The sequence below is a fragment of the Paramisgurnus dabryanus genome, chromosome 15 (assembly GCF_030506205.2).
Source record: "Paramisgurnus dabryanus chromosome 15, PD_genome_1.1, whole genome shotgun sequence".
NCBI lineage: Eukaryota > Metazoa > Chordata > Actinopteri > Cypriniformes > Cobitidae > Paramisgurnus > Paramisgurnus dabryanus.
This window is the reverse complement of record NC_133351.1, coordinates 7,843,573-7,864,168: the sequence shown is the minus strand read 5'-3', so window position 1 is coordinate 7,864,168 and position 20,596 is coordinate 7,843,573. Positions and strand designations below refer to the sequence as shown.

At 41.1% G+C, this 20,596-nt stretch overlaps 1 protein-coding gene across 1 annotated transcript in view; it reads right to left on the bottom strand.

Annotated features, from left to right (window-relative positions):
- Positions 1 to 2,098: 2,098 nt before the first annotated feature.
- calcrla (calcitonin receptor-like a) overlaps positions 2,099 to 20,596 on the bottom strand; it is a 47,363-nt gene continuing 28,865 nt past the window's right edge. The window contains exons 8-13 of the mRNA XM_065252173.1: positions 10,344 to 10,497; positions 10,199 to 10,259; positions 9,815 to 9,881; positions 9,376 to 9,594; positions 6,970 to 7,011; positions 2,099 to 5,364 (exon numbers count right to left, since the gene is read on the bottom strand). Of these exons, the coding sequence (XP_065108245.1) occupies positions 5,149 to 5,364; positions 6,970 to 7,011; positions 9,376 to 9,594; positions 9,815 to 9,881; positions 10,199 to 10,259; positions 10,344 to 10,497 (759 nt within the window). The 3' untranslated portion in view covers positions 2,099 to 5,148. The remainder of the gene's footprint in view (positions 5,365 to 6,969; positions 7,012 to 9,375; positions 9,595 to 9,814; positions 9,882 to 10,198; positions 10,260 to 10,343; positions 10,498 to 20,596) is intronic.

Sequence of the window (20,596 nt, the reverse complement as noted above, 5' to 3'; positions counted from 1 at the left end):
GGGTTCATTTGAACGCCAAGGGACTTATAAGGGTTAAAGATGTGCAAAGTTACTCCAATTAAGACAAATCCTTTAATTAACAAAATTAAAAATATGTACAATTTGACATCTGTTGACAAGGAAAATTAAAATATTGTTAAAAGTGTTTTTTCTTACAAGAGGCTTTAATTTTTTGGCAAACATCTGATATTTGTATTGCAAAAATATGAAACACATTTATATGATTTCCCAATGTATTGTTTTTTTTAAACAATTTTCCTACAAAATTTCCTCTCGTTATATATATTTATGTACTGGTGATGTATTGTATTGTATGTGGTGGAATGTGCTGCTCTTTGTGCCTCTTAATTGCCCCATGGGGATGAATAAAGTGATTTGAATTGAATTGAATTACAAAGCCAGCTAGTTTGTTTTGCATTAAAGTTGATTTAATGCAAAACAATTGGTTTGGTCATGGTGGGAGTAAAATATATTTTCAACTCAAATTACAAATTACTATTATTATATCAATTTAAATCATAACACTAAAACCTTACTAATATATCTCATAATTTTTTGTTGTTGTTTTTATATTCTGATCTGTTAAAAAACGAAAGTGTCCATAACATGTAAACACTCTCCTTAGTGTTCAAACTAAATAGGAAGAAAACATTTCATCATTTATATGATGGTCTTATGCTGTGGATCTGTGAATCATCCAAATCTTTTGTTTTCCATTTAGATTGTTATGGACACGCTCTCTGCGATTGCCTCATTTTATGCTGTCTAAGATGTTAAACAACGTATGTTTTGAATTTAACGCTGAACTGTGGCATGACAGAGGAAACATCTGGTGGCCAGTACTTCCTTTTTTAGTCTTTACTCCCAGCATGATACCCCATGGTTCCCATAAATAATCTGAGGACATGCAGTACAGACCTCATTTGAATTTGCTTCACAATTTCCGCCATAAAAGTACTACTGTACTTGTTAGTAGTACTGTTACATGTTGTTTCCCACATAAAAAAAACAAAAAACTGCAGATACTCATAATGAAGTTTGGGAGGAGCCTGATTATTCTGTCCTGTCAATCATCACAATCATATTTAAGCAGTCGCCTTCCTTCCTGCAGCAACAATCCTCCCGGTCTCCCCCCACTCTTTTCTATTATATATCACTTTTTTACTAAATAAACACTTGCAAACAGAGCTCACGCTTGCCTTAAACATTAATGCACATTTTTCACTACGTGTCTTTAGTAAATCCTGACAGTAGTTTTTTTTTATGTCAAAAGAGGCATTTGTGCTAATGCAAGCTATAAATCTGGTCCTAAATAATCTCCTTCCATAAATTTGGGAACTTCTACAAATGCATGATATGCAATAAGTCAGTCGCAAACATAACTTGAGTTCAGCGCTAATTTTTCATTGTGTACAATGCAAACTATTTGTTCAAAGATAAATGAACATTAAACATGAACAAATCTTTGTCTTTAGAGAATTAAACTTAAATAACAGCCTCATGCAAAGCATTCTAGGAACCAGAAATCCTCATCAACCTTTTTCTGTTTTTGTTCTTCAGATTTTGGTTCCCAGAATACTTTGCATGAGGCTGTTATTTAAGTTTTATTCTGTAAAGATTTGGTAACGTTTAATGTTCATTTAACTTTGAACAAACTAATGACAAACAGCTGCACTATTTCTACAGACATTTTAGTGAATCCTTCTACAGCAAAAGAGGCTTTTTTGCTGGCACAAGCTGTTATAGTTTCATATTTTGTTTATTTAAATAATTTGTAGTATTTTAGTTGTTAGACTGCCTATTGCTCAACACAATGTGTTCCTGGACTCCAAGTTGTAAAGCATTGTATTAGCAGTGCAAGGGTTATGGGTTTGATTCCTATAGGGAACACACATATTAATGAAATGTTTGGCTTAAAGCACTTTAAGTCACTTTGGATGAAAGCGTCTGCCAAATGCATAAATATAATTATGATGTTCAGGCTTTATCCTTTCTTGTATCTGTATTCTAAAACCAATATCCCCGCTTGTAGTGATTCCAGTGAAACGCACATTAAAATGCAAACAAGACACAGCTGTTATTACAATGATACACATGATTGCAACATGATTCCCACATTTTAATAAATTTTAGACGAATACACCCCAGGAGGAGAATTCAGGAAAACGCAGTACATTCATACAGAAATGAAAGTTTGTAATGGTTAAAATGCAGCATATGATATACATAATTTAACATTCTGATATCAACTTGCAACTTACCATATCAGACAAAAAGCATATGTAAGTAATATTCGCAACATACAGCACTGTACTACAACACACATGAAACTGTCCTGCAGTGAGTGTTTTCACTAAAACACACAAAATATCAGACAACACAAAAACAGAAACACACTTATGAAAAGTGAACTGACATTGAAGTAAAAGTATACTACTTGTGTTTCAATTGCATTGGGGGAACCTGAAAAAAAACAATACAGCTGATGTTTGACTGGCATTTCTTTACATAGTGCGAAATGCTATGGTATGAAATGTCAACACTGGTGTGTATGAAACCAGAGTAAAGTTACATCTGTTGTTTACGATGAAAGGAATACACAATGCAAAGCAAGGCCAAAGCAATGCACACCCCTTTAAATATATTTAAAGCTAAGAATATAATATTTACATAGTATAAACACATTCCTATTCAGAAAGTCTATATGAAAATTTTGTCAGGAAATGAAAAAAAAGTAGCAGTTAGGCAGAAAATTATTTCCAAAACAGAGTAAATATAATGTGACATTAACAAAAATAAACCCTAGCCGCTCGTATGGAATGTATGTAAAGTGATTTAGGCAGTTTAGGTTAGAAGATGAATTACATATGAGCAATCTTTATTATGAAAGTGATGTATTTACTGTACTATACTGTAAATATACTGTAACTGTACTATACTGAAAGAGCTCTTGAATAATATACTCTAGGTAGTGCAATATTGTACCTTAATTCAGTCACAGATTAATCATGCACTTATAAGTCTATGAAATCATAAAATTAAATCAATACTGAAGGATTGGGTTTGGCATTTGTGGAAAATCGATTAGAATATGACACAAAATATACTGTTTCGTATGTTATCATGCTGTAAGGCTTTTACACATTAAGTGAAAAACCAGTCACAAGTAGCGTAGCTATCACTGTACCAACAGCCAACAATACATTGTACGGGACAAAATGATAGATTTTTCTTTTATCCCATTAGGATATAATGAAAGTAAACTTCTCCTGTAAATATTTCAAAACTTTATTTTGTGAGTGGAAGCAGTTGCTAAGGACTTAATTTGGACAACTTTAAAGGTGGTTTTTATTAATATTTTGACCCTCAGATTTCCAAATATTGTCCTATCGTAACAAACATACATCAATTGAAGCTTTGACGTGATGTATAAATCTCAATTAAAATTTTTATGACTGGTTTTGTGGTCCATAGGGTCACAAATGATACAAAAACTATGGTCCAGTGTAATTTTTGGGGACTCTTAAGCAGATGTTCTTGAATTATGATGAGGAATCGCTATATTTGAGGAGTTTGGTTCCAAAACGCAATAAATCCATTTCGACTAATTTGGGTAAAAACATGTTGTCTATACCAAGACAGTGACAAGATGAAAAACACTATTTTCTGTTACAAACTTTCACATAGCATCTTTAGGTTATAATAATATTAAAAATTCAAACCCATAATTTGTTTATCAAAGATTTATTATAATTTTTTTTCAAAATACTATTGAATCAATATATACATTTGCATTCATCTTTGCCATGTTATATTCATTTAGTCCAATGATTAAAAACATGAATGGCATTTATCAAAACTTTTTGTCATATTAAGAACACTGTCATTGCTGCTGTCATCCTTGGGACGTCGTTGCTGAACCTTTTTGACAGCGATCAGCTGTAAAATGTTTTATTCTGCTAAATTTTTGTTGACTTTGAGTAAAATAATGCAAAGTTTTTCATAAGATCCCCTGGGGTCAATGTGTTAGCATAACATGATGCTTGATGAATTTTTAGATTTTGATGGCTTACGTTTCTTCCCCGCCACAGAAAACCACCACAGGTTTATCAATGCTATCAAAAGTATTATTTTGTTTTTGTTTGTTTGTTGATCACGAAGTACAAAGTAGATGAGGAAAACTAGGATTCTGTGTGTTTTCAAAGCACCGCCATTATTGTTTGCAATGGGTGGAATGGTGCGCTGTGATTGGTTAAGCAGATTTATTGCATTCTGCAGAGAAGGATGACTGGCGTTTGTCACAGTTTGGAAAAAAAGGGACAAAAGATGACAACACGACGTATATCGGATTTTGTGAAAAATGAAGAATTTACTTTTTAATACTGACCAGATACAGTACTGATTTTGGCGCAAAATAATTTTTTAAAATGGCGTTTATCGCGTTTTGAGACCAAACTCTTAATTTGTAGTTCGTTACTGGTAACATTAATGTGATGGGAATTAAAAATGGGTAATAAAATAAGTAAATATATTTGAAATCATTTGAGGGTTGAATCACTGTCAATTACCAACACTGCGTATGGTTTCAGAGAAAGATGACTTCATGATGATAAATTTTTTGGCACTAATCTTTTGTGGCCCCAGTTGATAAACTTCCTAATGAATATATAATTTGATTGTTCGCTATAAAAACAAAAACAAATGCTCTGTAATACCACCATAATCTAAGTATTCAAGTATACATGGGCACACTGTCATTTTTCCTTGTGATCAATAGATTTAGTAAAAATATAGATTTCTCATTAGTCTCGTCTTCTTTGGGATTAGATGTATAATTACAAAAAGGGGTTGATCTTATAAGACAAATAAGTGCATTACACGTGATATCTGAGAGCGAACTATTTACACTTCGACACAGCAGTTAGGCAACCTAAAATACTGTGAAGTACAAAGACAAGGCCACTAGCGCCTGTTTATTTAATAACACTACTTGAAGGTAGTAATGTGTGTTTTTCAGTGTAAATACCAGGAGAAATGCTTTCGTCTCCTTCACCCATCAAAAAGCACAAGCAGTGAATTATGGGTAAAAGGTCCAAGTCAGGCATTTGAGTGAAAATGCCAGCAGTTTTTTTTTTTTTTTTGCTGAAATCAGGCGAAGGGATTCTCTGGTTTTATGATGTTGTCAATATCATGGCAGTTTTTGCCGTTCAGTTGTTCTGTATTGCCGTCGATGCTGTAACAGCCCTGGACCTCAGTGATGGATGACGCAGTGTATGAGGCAGATCTCAGCGCATCAGAGTGGGTGATGGTACTGCCAAACTGAATGCGATACTGATTCCAGTGCCTTCTCAAAACCGCTTGAACCTGGGGAGGGTGTGCATACATTAGCTCCTCAGAAAATCACATAACTAACAATGCAGCATTGATAATAATTTAAAGGGACACTCCACTTTGTGTGAAAATAGGCTCATTTTCCAGCTCCCCTAGAGTTAAACATTTGATTGTTAGCGTTTTGGAATCAATCTAGCTGATCTCGGGGTCTGGCGGTACCACTTTTAGCATAGCTTAGCATAATCAATTGTATCTGGTTAGATAATTAGCATCGTGCAAAAAAGTGACGAAAGAGTTTCGATATCGCAACTTTTAAATAATTTTCCATCGGTCTTAGTACACAATGTAACTACAGAAGAGTCAAGTTTTAAATAGGAAAAATATTGAAACTCTTTGGTCATTTTGAGCACGATGCTAATTGTCTAATCAGATTCAATGAATTATGCTAAGCTATGCTAAAAGTTGTACCGCCAGACCTAGAGATCAGCTCCAAATGGATTCCAAAACAATAAAAATCTAATATTTAACTCTAGAGGAGCTGGAAAATGAGCATATTTTCAAAAAAGTGAACTGTCCCTTTAAGACATACGATATGATCTCTGCTGTTTGGTCTTTAACAAGTTAAGGGGATCGCACACCAGCCGCGCAGCTCAGCGTCGCGCCACGTCAAGTCGCGTCTATGACAACTCGGAGGTATTGTAAACCGGAAGTGGATGTTAAATAGCGCGAGCTTCGTCAGATGGCATCTACTTCAAAATGCAAAATATACGTTATCAGCCAATGTTAATCGTTAATGATTTGGGACAAATATGATGTTATTTAATGTTAAACTATGTGAGTGGCGCTATGTGGCGCAACAGGGATTCGAGCAACTTCCCGACTCACAGCTGGGTGGCGCCGGTGTGCGTATACTCATAGAAAACAATGTGTTCGATTTTTTTAGAACGGCGCAGCACTGCGCGGCGCGGCTGGTGTGCGATCCCCTTTACTCTGTTTATTGTAATAAAATACACTTTGGATTTATAATACACCTTGGGTGGTATAACCAAAATTATTTTCTATACAATCATCATTTTATATACGTGATATACATTGTGACATACACTGGATGAAAGTGTCTGCTAAGTGCACAAATGTACAGTAAATATATAATGAAAATAAGTCTATATGGTCACATGAGTCAAAAACAAAAGACTTGAGCAGTAAAACTAATAAAATTCATGGATTTAAATATAAATAATATTTGGAGCCACCATAAGCTTCTGTGAAACGGGTGTTTTACCCACACCTGTGACCGCACATCAAATGAACTCTATATTAAAGCACAGATATGAGATATTGCCTAGCAACCTTACAGAAATAACATCATTGTTTTTTCCGGTCTTGTCCTGCTCTTTACGTTTTTTTAACCTTCTCAGATATTAAATAAAAGTGCCGCAAAAAACACAGCTGATAGAAAATTATAATTTTTTAAATGAACATTCACAGTATTTTTTTAACAGCGGTACATTATTTTAGGTAAAAGCCAGTAGGCCATATTAAAAAAAAAATGCTTGCAGGGAAAAGGATGTTGGCAGATCTCTGTAATTCCGTAAAGATAAACAGGAAAAGTGTCATTTCAGTTGGGTGAACTCTTACCTCCCCATTGAAAAAGCAGAAGATTGTGGCCACCAGCAGTCCCTTAAAAAACAATATCCAAAATGAGTATCATTAGTACATAAGAGGTTAACTTATATCTATAAACTACAAATGTCCTTTATTAAAACTTAAGTCTTTTGTGGGTGGTGTTAAACTTCCTTTTCTCTTTGTGTTTAAATGCATTTTTGGCAACGAGTCCTCCTGATGTGTATGAGAAATCATCTTGGATGACAAGCTTGTTTGCATTATTCATTGCGTTGATTCAGCTTGGTCTGGTTGCACCAGCTGTCCAAAGCTTCTCACAGTGTAGCTTTATATACAATAGACTTCAAATTATTATTATTATCTTCCTGATTAAGACCTATTAAGTTTGCCATGATAACAACATTTTGAACTCTGTAGTGGTTTTATTTTAGCCTGGCTCCGCCCTCCTACGTGCTTCCGCTTAATTTTCATTTCGCTTCAGTACTACGTCTGGGACTGCTCTGTAGAGTTTCGTTTTCTCCTGCAAAAATCTGCAGGACCAATCAGCGAACAGAGGGGGGTGGCTAAGAACGATGACGTTGCGGTCGTGCGTCAGTTCAGTAATGGCAGCGGAGAAAGACGTGAGAAAAGCTATTCGGTCCGTTGTTGCAAAACTGCCTAATATACAGAAGTTAAAGCCGGAGCAAGAACCAGGTTTGCTAGGTTTTGTTTGTCTGATTGTTCTGACTTGTTTCCGGCCAGTTTCGGTGCATGATATACGTCACGACCACACGTTAGCGATTGCCTATGGTAGATCCTGAGTGAATCTGGGCAGATCCAATAGTTTTAAACTTTAACAGAGGACCCTCCTTAACGGAAGTAATGCTTTGCAATGGAGCGTGGCCAGACTCTCTGTACAAATGAAATGAATGTACGAGAGTCTGGTTGGACCAGGCTAGTTTTATTTAGTCTATACGACATTTAGCCATTTGATTCGTTTTTTTTTTTTCATAAAATAATGATAACTAATTGATATTAAAACCACTAAGTTATTAATTAGTTATCATTATTTTATTAAAAAAGTACATTTTGCAGACATGGAATTTATTCAGTGTGCTGTCACTTTAATATCCTCATGTGATGCATGTATCCAATAGACTGTTACACATGCTTTTACTAACTGAATTGTTCACATTCACACAACAATCTATGTTTATGAGAATAATCACGGCATTTTGAAGAATTGGAGAAATATGTCAGTTCAAGTGCAAGGAAATGTGAACCAAGTATTTGCACACTGAGTTTTTAGATGTTTTCTGGGCACACCCTTCTGATGTGCACACACACAAAACTTTTGAAACGGCGCATGAGTAGCGCATTGAAATCTGCTTTGCGTCTTCTTTTCTTAAATATTTCAGTTGGCAAGGCCTAAAATACGTGCAAACTTTTGTGACCCAATCATGGTTGCCGCAGGCAATCAGGCACTTTTTATTATAGAGCCTTTCTCTGAAGTAAAGCACTAGGGATGCACCGATACCGATACTGGTATCGGGTATCGGCCTCGATACCACATTTTCTAAAGTACTCGTACTCGTTAAAAGTCCCCCGATACCTGGAATCGATACCACAGTCTGAGAAATGTCTATGTTTGAGCGGCGTGTAAGGGGTTAATGCCTCTTGTGTTGTCCAAAGAGGCAGAGTTAACAACAAACTGGAAAACTAGTCCTTTGTTTTTTTGTAAAATTATATGACTAAAGCTGTTACCTGTAAATTTAAATCATGTTTTTTTTTATTAAGTAGTCGGTATCGGTAAGTACTGAAATGCAAGTACTCGTACTCGTACTCCAAAAAAGTGGTATCGGTGCATCCCTATAAAGCACTCACATTAACGGTGCATTCACACGGTCCGTCAGCGTTAACGCTTAACGGAAGGCTTGTCTGAAGCGTGGCCAACAGCCAATCACTGTGGCCGCAACACAAGCTCCGGTCTTCCATAAACGTAATTGGCTGGCTCCGCCTAGGTTATTTTCATAAGGCGATATGATTGGCTGACGCACGCATTGCCGCTTGAAAAGTTGAGAAATGTTCAACTTCTGCCCCGAGCAACGGCACTGACGCGGCGCCGACGGATCCACAATTCAGTTCGCCAACGCTTGACGTCACCCATTAAAAGTGAATGGGAAGCGTCAACGCTTACGCCCCGTGTGAATGCGCCATACGAATCGATTCAGGGATTTCCCGAATTATTAAACTGAAGATTGATTACAATCAGGGAATCTATATCGGAGACAAAAATCTGAAAAAAAATAATGCGCATGTGATTACTTGGTTAAATTAAATATTGGTTCCAGTAGTTAATAAGCCAATAGTCAGGTTAACATGGTACTAAAAACAAAATGACAAGAAATGATATATATATATATATAAGTTATTTTCACATACCTGATAATGCATTAGGATATGCATAATGTATTCGTAAATTTCTGCTGAAACACGCCCGCCGGGTTTGTATGGCAGGAGGACGAACTGGATGCCCAGTAGTGGAACCAGAATAAGTGTGGCCCGCACAGCTTTCATGTAGAGGCTCGATTCTGCCTGATGCGTTACTTTCAGCTTGGTGATGAGGACTCGTACGATATTCAGCAAAAAGAACAAATTCACCTGAAAAGACAGGCTAGATGAAAGCAACGACAAACCCTTCCAAGTTTCAGGAACATCAGATGAGATTTTCGTACAAGATGTGAGACGTAGGTCATTTTTACACATTGCAATTGTACTATTGAGGCAAAAGTCCATTCAAATGAGCAAACTCCCCTAAATTTCTGCAAGTAATTTGTACAAATATTTTAGTTTTAATAACAAATAATAGGATATGTCTTACCAATAGTGCTGCACAGATAGGGCCGTGAATAATGTACAGGAGAGACGTATTTGAGCTGATCCAACAACTGAGAATTTGAATAGCACAGAATTAGCCAAACATGTAACAGAAATTTAAGACAATTATTTTGAACAATAACTATTTAAATTGGAGCTGCTTTAGGTAAGATTATTTAGAAAAATTATTTACAAGTTTCAGATTCACACTAGAGGATTTTCAGCTTAAATTGACCGACAGCTCAAATTACAAATCGTCAATATAAGCTTACAATTGTGAATTTGGGTAAAAGAAAGGTGATTTTTAAAACTGATGTATATTCTTGCTCGATAACTGATTTTTGTATATTTGTAACAAAAAGCCTGCATTGCAGATGAGTATACTCACTTATCATTGTAGTAGTAACTTCTGGCTACGGCGTGTATTGTAGCTGGTATAAGTGGGAAACCTTTTTATAAAAAAGAGGTAAGCATTTATCAAAAGTATTACAACAAATGCTAAAAATAATGCATTCATTTAGCTGTTAACTCACCCCATCCAAGGAGGTAGTACCACATTAAATGCTGTTTTTCGGCAAACACTGCCACAACAATAAGCGTGTGCAGGTAGATCCCTTCACACAGCATCCAGAAGTAGTTACATCCAAAGATGTACAGATGGATGAACTGCGATACCTTACAGCTGATCTAAACAGAAACACCATAAACATATAAAGATTATGGATACACTGATACAAAATTTGCAGATAGCGATATTCAATAACTTATCAAGGGCTCTATCTTACACCCGGCGCAATGTGCGACGCAAGTGTCTTTTGCTAGTTTCCACCCTGCGCAATTATCATTTTCACGTTAAGCACCACGTTGTTTAAATAGCAAATGCATTTGCGCCTTCTTTTGCGCCCATGGGCGTTCTGGTCTGAAAACGAGGTGTGTTCAGGCGCATTGTTGGCGCGTTGCTATTTTGAGGCAACTAAAATAGACTACGCCATTGACTAACAAAAACCTGCTCTAAAGTCTAAAGTCAATAGCGCAATATGTTTTAAGTTATTTAAAGAGCACATTAGTAATATGCACCTATAAACGGGGTGCTTATCACTTACATGAATGCGCAGCAGCACAAAAACACTTTTAAATATGAAAGATTAAAGGATTCAACAGTAAAAGATTATTATTGAGTCTCTTGGACATAAATGAGGACTAATTATGAGACGTTCGAAGGCACAAAGAGCTGCTTTACCTGCAGCCTGGTATAAATGCTTTGCTTTGAACAAATGCATCTGTTTTTAAATGTTTTTTTTTAAATGTTACCTCACGGATTTATTGTATATGATGACTCTGTACCCGTGGATATGGTGAGATGAGAAAAATTTTTAAGTAATGCTTAAAAAAACTGACGCTGTCCAAGTGCTGAAACATGCGGAGAGCCATTTGTAAATTCTTTATCTCCTGTTTGTTACAAATAAAGTATTTTTAGAGAACAAACCTTTTCTTACATACTTGTAAATTATTTTTTGATGATATTGGATAGCCATACATTTACAGCAATTAAAAGCGTCCTTTTTACTTCCATGACTAAAAGAAAACGGGTTTTAAAGGTTTTAATAAAACAATAACAATTTCAATACAAGTGAAAAACAGAAAAACAACACACAATTATTTAACAATAATCTTAAACTGGGGATCCTCTTCCTCCGCTTAGTTTTTCAGTTTACAAAGTCTGTCATCTAATAGCGCCAGCGCAACTGGCTTTTAAAGGGGATGAGAGATAAGACTCTCATTGGTTTATTGCACGTTACGCCCAAAATACTCCCATTACTCATTAAAAAAAAGGACCAACCCTTTTCGACCATGCGCTCGGTGCACAAACCATTTTTCCCGTCGTTAAATTAGCAAAAGTGGATTCAGACACGCCCATTTAGACGTTGCGCTGTGCGCTTTAGACAATGCGCTTAGATCGTTAAAATAGGCCCCCACTGTTTAGTTTATTAAGTCATGAAATCCTAGAAGTGCAGATCGTACAAACAGAAATTCTGTTTTCATTTGAAGAGTTTGGTTCCAAAACGCGATAAACACCATTTTTGATAAAAAGAAAATGAGTAACTGCCAAAATCAGTATTGTATCAGGTCAGTATTAAAAAGTCCCCTTATTTTATGCAAGATCCCATATCCGCTGTGTTATTCTGTCATCTTTTCTCTTTTTTTCCAAACCGCTATAAACGCCAGTCCTCCTCCTCTGCAGAATGCAATAAATCCGCTTAACCAATCACAGCGCACCATTCCACGCATTGTAAACAACTTCACACATCTGATCACTTCCTAATTACTCTCGACCTCGACCTGACTCCCCCTGTCGCTACATACGATCCCCCATTGGTCACGTTCAGGCGCAACCTGCGCACGCTCTCTCCCTCCCGCTTATCCTCTGCGATTGTTTCCACGCTGCCCGCTCCCAGCCAACTCTCTCTGTTAGATACTGACAATGCCACTGACACACTTTGTTCCACTCTTACATCCTGCTTAGACACATTATGCCCTCTGACATCTGGACCGGCCCGGGTCACACCTTCTGCTCCTTGGCTAACTGAGGTTCTCCGTGAGCATCGCTCCACACTCAGGGCTACAGAGAGGAAGTGGCGCAGATCGAATGATCCTTCTGATCTCTGCCTCTATCAGTCTCTTCTTGCCTCCTTCTCCAAGGATGTCTCCTCTGCAAAGACCCTATACTACCATTCAAAGATTAACAACTCACCTGACTCTCACACTCTCTTCAAGACCTTCTCTACCCTTCTTTGTCCCCCTGCCCCTCCACCTTCATCCGACCTAACGGCTGATGATTTTGCTTCCTTCTTTGTGAAGAAAACGAAAACTATTAGCAGTCAGTTCTCCGAGCCGCCGCTTCTTGCGCATTTTCAAATCCCTGAGACATGCTCCCTTCCCTCCTTCTCTCTCCTATCCGAAGCAGATGTTTCCAAGGTCTTGGCTTCTAATCATCCGACTACCTGCCCGCTAGATCCCATACCCACCCATCTCCTCCAGGCCATCTCTCCGTCTGTTATCCCTGCTCTCACTCACATTATCAATTCATCCCTTTCCACTGGCACCTTCCCTGTAGCATTTAAAGAGGCCCGGATAACCCCGTTGTTGAAGAAACCCACTCTCAATCCTGCTATGCTAGAGAACTACAGACCCGTTTCTCTTCTTCCCTTCATTTCCAAGACTCTTGAACGCATTGTGTTCAACCAGCTCTCCACTTTCTTCACACAAAATAACCTCCTGGATAGCAATCAGTCTGGATTCAAAAGTGGTCACTCCACTGAGACTGCGCTGCTATCAGTCATTGAGGCCCTAAGGCAGGCAAGGGCAGCCTCCAAATCATCTGTGCTGATCTTACTGGATCTATCTGCAGCTTTTGACACCGTCAATCACCGCATCCTCCTGTCGACTCTCATGTCTATGGGTGTCACTGACACAGCGCTTTTATGGTTCAAGTCGTACCTCTCAGATAGGTCATTTCGGGTATCCTGGAGAGGTGACGTCTCCGAACCCCAACGTCTAGATACCGGGGTCCCTCAAGGCTCTGTGCTTGGACTGCTGCTCTTTTCGATATACATGACATCCCTGGGCTCTGTCATTCGGAAACATGGCCTTTCCTACCACTGCTATGCAGACGACACTCAACTCCACTTGTCGTTCCACCCTGATGATCCTACGGTTTCTGCCCGCATCTCGGCATGCCTGAGGGACATCTCACTCTGGATGAAGGATCACCATCTCCAGCTTAACCTTGCGAAGACAGAACTGCTTGTCATATCATCCGAACCAAAGATTCAGCACAACTTTTCCATTCAGCTAGGTTCCTCGACCATCACGCCTTCCAAGACGGCCAAAAACCTGGGAGTGGTCATTGATGATCGGCTTAGCTTCACGGAGCATGTTGCCAGCACCGCTCGCTCTTGTAGATTCATCCTCTACAATATTAGGAAAATTAGACCTTTCCTAGATGAGCATGCTACGCAGGTCCTGGTCCAAGCTCTTGTCCTGTCCAGGCTGGACTACTGCAATGCGCTACTGGCAGGACTTCCAGCCTGCACGACCAAACCCTTACAGATGATTCAGAACGCAGCGGCAAGAGTGGTCTTCAATGAGCCAAAGAGGGCGCACGTCACTCCTCTCTTTGTCAAGTTACACTGGCTTCCTATAGCAGCCCGCATCACATTTAAGGCTCTGCTCCTGGCCTTTAAAACCACCACTGGGTCAGCACCCCCTTACCTTCGCTTGCTTATAGAGCCTTATGTACCCTCTCGATCACTGCGCTCTGCCACCGAGCGACGACTTGTGGTACCATCTCAAAAAGGGAAGAAAACACTAACGCGTACCTTCTCAGGAACTGTCCCACAACTGTGGAATGATCTGCCGGTCGTGACACGATCAGCTGACACTGTAGCTGTCTTTAAGACTCGGCTAAAAACCCATCTCTTCCACCATTACCTAACTTCCTAATTACAGATTTACTATCTTTATTTAGTTACCCTTCTCTTTATCTCTTTCTCTACTCTATCTACCTTCCTCTTTATCTAAAAAAAAAAAAAAAAAACTACTAACATACCCTTGGCTATGTATATTGTGTTGGACTTGATGAGACTATTTCCAGTGCACTTATGTATTGCTGTCTTATGTTGCCATAATTGCTTCTATTGTTTACCTCACTTGTAAGTCGCTTTGGACAAAAGCGTCTGCTAAATGACTAAATGTAAATGTAATGTAAATGTAAACAACAATGGGGGAGCTGTGAATACACACAGAATCTACTTTGTACTTCGTGATCAACAAAGAAACAAAAACAAAATAGTAATTTTAATGGCATTGATAAACCTGGGGGGGTTTTCTGTGGCGGGGAAGAAATGTAAGCCATCAAAATCCAATAATTTATGTGAGAGGCACTCGGGCGAAGGAAAAATGCCGGCTGTTGATTGTTCTCACACGACAGCATCACGCTTTTGTCATGCTAACACATTGACCCCAGAGGATCTCATGAAAAAACGTTCAATTATTTAACTCGAAGTCAATGAAAATCAAGCAGGACCAAAACATTTTAAAGCTGATCGCTGTCAAAAAAGTTCAGCGACCTTGTCCCAAGGATGACAGCAGCAATGACAGTGTTCAACAAAGTGTTTTGATTAATGCCATTAATGTTTTTTTTTTTAAATCAGTGTATACAACTAGTCAACTAAATGAATATAACATGCACAGGTGAATGCACATTTATATATTGATTCAATAGATTTATAATCAAATTATGGATTTGGATGTTTAATGTTATTAAACCTAAAGATGCTATGTGAAAATTTGTAACAGAAAATTGTGGTTCCCTTTCAATACGGTTCACTTCGCATTGCGTCAGTTAGCTGACGCTATGGGGGAAACTCCTGTTTACTCCGTGACTGAAGCCTATTGGTTAACGTCTGTACAAAGTACAGACCAATGACGTTTGAACCCGCGCGCGGGAGGAACGCGTCCCTATATAAGCGCGGTTCAATCGTCAGCAGCTCATTATTTTCTCCTTCAGCGCGAACCTCTCGCTGCTCCGAAGAAAAGAAGAAGCCTTACCTCGCCGTTGACAAAAGCCCTGCAGCGGAGTCCAGGCCTAGCGTCTTCCCCTGCCGTTTTCCGGCTGAGAACCGAAGATAGCAGAGTCCAGGCCTAGCGTCTTCCCCTGCCGCTTTCCGGCCGAGAACCGAAGATAGCCTTCGCTTGCCGTGGTACGAGCCCTGTGCAGCGGACACGCCTGACGAGGTCTCCCCTGCGGCCGCCCGGTAAGATCAATATTTTTAATATAAAGCTATAAGCTAAAAGAGCAGGCGCTGTTGTAATAGCGTCCAGCACAGCGGCTCGGTGAGCCTCTCTGCTATGAATTTCCTCCGAGCGCGTTACCGGTCTGGCACCTCCCACGCCGGGACCGCGCTTATGCTTTGGTTGTCTTATCCATGTTTCGTGCTCCCCCTGCTGTTCCTCTCTCGCCGGGATGAACACACGGCGAGCCATGAGACTAGATGGATGCATAGACAAGCACACACGGACTAACCCCCCCTGTGTTCTGTCACACCGCAACCGTTCATGCTTACAGAGTCCCTTCGCTCCTCTCAAATTCAGTGGCGAGATCTCTGGCACATATATTAATCCCCCGAGTGCATCGGGTGATACCGTCACGACGCATGGCTGTTCTGTCTGTGTTGCTGCTCCCCTCTGCCGTTCCTCTCTTGTTGAGATGAACAAGCGGGGAACCGTAGACCTGGATAGATGCATACGACAAGCAAACACGGGCGGTCTGCTCCTGTCTCTGTCATAGCACAGCCACTCGTGCTCCACGCTCGCGGAGTCCCTCGCTCCTTTCCCCACAGTGGTGAGGTCTCTTAACGGCTTAGCTAGCACGCGGTATTACGGCTCGCTGCCTCTAAATGCAGCTGTCCAGTGTTCAACGATTACAGAGCTTCATGCCCCTCCCCTCTGGAGCGGCGCGATCTCATTCGTCTGCTCGATAGGGCCGGTTCGCCGCTATTGGAGCACCAAGAACACTCATTATAAGAGAGCTTCATGCCCCTCCCCTCCTGGAGCGGCACGATCTCATTCGTCTGCTCGATAAGGCGGACACGCCTCTATTGGAGCGCTAAAACACTTATTATAGAGCTTTACTGGCCTGAGCCGATCTCACTTCAGATAGCTCATTTTTCGTCTGCCTGGTAATTTCTCTCTGGTTTAGACGGAATCAGAGGCAGAACGAATTTGTTTATAATATACTGAGGCCCGAATACCTCCCTTTATTCAGTCCCGTCCTATATCAGTGCGCTGAATATTGGTACATTCTTATATATATACCCGGTTTTTCTGCCCTTTTAATAAACGGCAAAACCGCGGGCCTCACGGCAGACTTCCTCTCTGCGATGGGTTCAGTCTGACATTAAACCACCTAGACATACTGCTCTGCTCCGTGAGCCGTTCGGTCACCGTCACTACTGAGGCTTGTGCACCTGAACGGCTGAGCTCTGGTCTCCGCAGCACAGCTGCATCAACAGAGAACGAAACTGTCTGGGAGAAAAGGGGTTATGTCGCGCCTCGGCTGGACTGCCCTGTAATGTTTTCTGTGTGCTGTTTATCCAAACATACTGTGTAATACTGTCGGTTATGCGACCTCACTATAGTGGCGAACGGTATTTAATTCCTCTAAAAAGAGTAATTTCCGTGCTTACTATACTGTGTATTGACACCCACGGTTGTACGGTGTCTCTAAACACTTTATCGCCTTACTGACAAGCAATCAGTAATACGCACACACGGTCCGCTGTCCATAATTCTATCGACGCTAGCCGAAAAGACCCCGGTTTGGCCATATACTGTGTATTGACACCCCACGACTGTACGGTGTCTCTAACACCTTTCTGCCAAATTCGCTCGCAGCCCACCTCAGTTTCTCCGCTACGATGCTGATGGCGCAAACGAGCACGGTCTTACGGCTGTTATTCTCTCTTCCTAGAGGAAGGACAGCCTCAGACTTTTGCATGGCTCCAAGCGTTTGAATCGCGCCCTCTCCGGACGGCCACTCAAAGGCTTACAGCCAAGCGGTTTATGACGTTTTTCGGCCATATAGCTGATTTATATTAGCGGATCCGAAGACGCTCACACCTCCGCTCCAATACTCGGAGATATTAAGGGTAATATCAACCTCAAGTGAGCTTGCTACCCGCCACAATAAGTTTCAAAGCTTAAAGCGCGCGCACAGTCAGACGCGCGCGGCATCTCGTTTAAGACGGGCACACGTACCCCTCTAACGAGCCTCAGAGAGCTGAATATCGTGGCATTCTGTTCATAAGTCCACTTCAGTTTGACTAAGCAAAGGTCCCGCCCCGAGCTGACGGCCGGGAAGCTTGCTTAAGTTACACACGGCTGCATGAAGTGCTGTCATTACGAGCTAGCCCAGCATTTGCTGTGGGTTGAACACGCTTTACGACGGCAATCAGCCTTCGGCGCGTGGAACGCCGTTTGTCTCATATAAATCACCTTGTACTGTGAATACGGTACATTATGAGGATGATTTAGCACTGCAGCACTCTCGACCGTGTTATTGTGATAATGCGGTCGGGCAATCTACGGTGGTTTCATTATTTACCGAACCAGACTGAGATCTCGCCCCCTGAACAAGCTGACGAATCATCTCCTTTATAAACCCATTGCATCGCTTTATAAGCTATGTTCAATCAGAGTGATACGCATCTCATGCTTAAACTACCAATATTAACCCATTACGATGGGCGTGCGGAGATGGCATCCGTGGGACACGACCTACATTACGTGCCTTATGACACATTGACACAAGCTGCTAGGACCCCTTTCACGAGGCGTCCTTATGCAAAGTCTGATCCATTCTGTCTAGTGACATTTGAAAGTAAAAACCCCCCGCGAATCGCCGGGGGAACACTTTTCTCCTCACTACAGAGGCACGGCGGCTCTCTCCCCTACCTATATCTATGTGGCCGTGATAACAGCGAACCACGCTTTTACGACCGACCATTCATTTAATTCACAAGCCTGTCATCTCTCAGATGCGGACGGCGGCGGTAACAGCGAACCATGCTTTTACGGCTGGCCATTCACTTTATTCATAAGCCTGTCATTTCTCAGATGCGGACGGTGCCCGAGGCACAGCGCTCTGGAACTGTCCAAGGTCCTGTATGACACATACGTCTGACGTACATCAGACGATCAGCTGTTTATCTGCGTCACAGATCACTCACTAGAGCACCTGTCAATACAGGCTATTTATGGATCGTTGACGTTATCACCTCCCGTGACAATTATGCTCACTTGTCTTAGAGCATGGGCATGGTCCCAGAGGTTTCTCATTTGACAATTGTGACACGGCCGGCTGGTCCCCGCCGTCCACGTTGTCAGTTTACAGCTTCGACATCCCTGCTTCGCGCACTACTGAGGTTTGTTGCATTAAAGGTGCGCCCATTAGCTCACCTGTATGCACGATATGGGTTTTAATTATATGCGTCCACCGTGCGCTTAGAGAAGCTCACATGTACACGCTATAACATTTTGGTATACAATAAGATGCGCTTGGGAAAGCTCACCTGTATACACAGCTGTGTTATGCTTTGTGACACATACATTGTTGTTCATCTGTGTACGTTCACGGTGCGTTGGGTGCCCACCGTTACGTTCATCAATCATATCTGTACACATTCACGGCGCGTTGTGTGCACTGATTTATCTATACGCATTCACGGTGCACTGAAGAGTTCACCCGTGTGCGCACAATTTATTATCAGAACACATGACGGCGCGCTCGAGAATCTTGCCGGCCTGTGCATTATAACACTCTGATTCATCTATATGCATTCACGATGTATTCAAGTGTTCACCTGTGCCCGTGCAATTTATAGTCAATACACATTTACGGCGCGCTTGGAAAGCTCACCGATCTGTGCACTATAATACTACCTATATGCATCCCGATGCGCTCGAGGGTGCACCGGGGTTCACACTATTGTGGTATCTGTATAATCCCACGCTACGAACCGTTCTGCCGCATATTATAGTCAGATCGACCGTTCGTGAGCTTCGCAGATCACTCACTACGTATGTCTGTTGCTAACAGTGGTTATTTAGATGGATCGTTGAAACCATCGCACTGGCTCACGCCCCTCTATGAGCTATGTCCTATATAGAGCCCACTCTGTGAGAGTTTGGCTTCTTCATGAACTTGGTCTACAGGGGTATCTATATCTATATTTAATATCTGCTACGCGGCCGGCTGGTCTTCGCCGTCTACGTTGTCAGATTGTACAGCTTAGACGTCCCTGCCCTACGAGCGCAGGTTCTCTCGGCTCAATCATGCACGCTCATGCGTTTTATGTGTACACCACGGTGCGCTCAGCGAGCTCACCAACGTGACTCTGAATTTACTTATCTCGCACAGCCGCGGCGCGTACCTCGCCGTCTTGTGCTATGTTATGTGCCCCCGGTGCGTTTAAAACCCCACCGTGTGCGCGTCAACAATTTATATGGTGCTTACACATTTGCTTTTAAAGCTGTGAATATGCCGGGTATAGGGCCACACGCAGTGTCTCTCCGGTAAGGCACTTCAGTACGTTGTGTATGCACGGCGTGATGGGATTACGTTCCCCCATAGCGTCAGCTAACTGACGCAATGCGAAGTGAACCGTATTGAAAGGGAACGCTTAGGTTACTCACGTAACCCCGGTTCCCTGAAATAACGGGAACGAAGCATTGCGTCTCTTGCCGTGCTACAAACGTCTACGCAGCGAGTGTTATTCGGCTGCGCGCTTCAGTCGAATAATAATGAGCTGCTGACGATTGAACCGCGCTTATATAGGGACGCGTTCCTCCCGCGCGCGGGTTCAAACGTCATTGGTCTGTACTTTGTACAGACGTTAACCAATAGGCTTCAGTCACGGAGTAAACAGGAGTTTCCCCCATAGCGTCAGCTAACTGACGCAATGCTTCGTTCCCGTTATTTCAGGGAACCGGGGTTACGTGAGTAACCTAAGCGTTTTCATCTTGTCACTTTCTTGGTATTGAAAACACATTTTTACCCAAATTAGTCAAAATGGATTTATTGCATTTTGGAACCACTCTTCATTTACACCCAATTCAAAAGAAGCACACAGTATAAGATATAATTTACCCTGATCATCAGCAGTTTTTAAACAATGGTTTCGTGTCTGATAGTTGGAAAATATGCTTTTATCAGTTTATACCGATT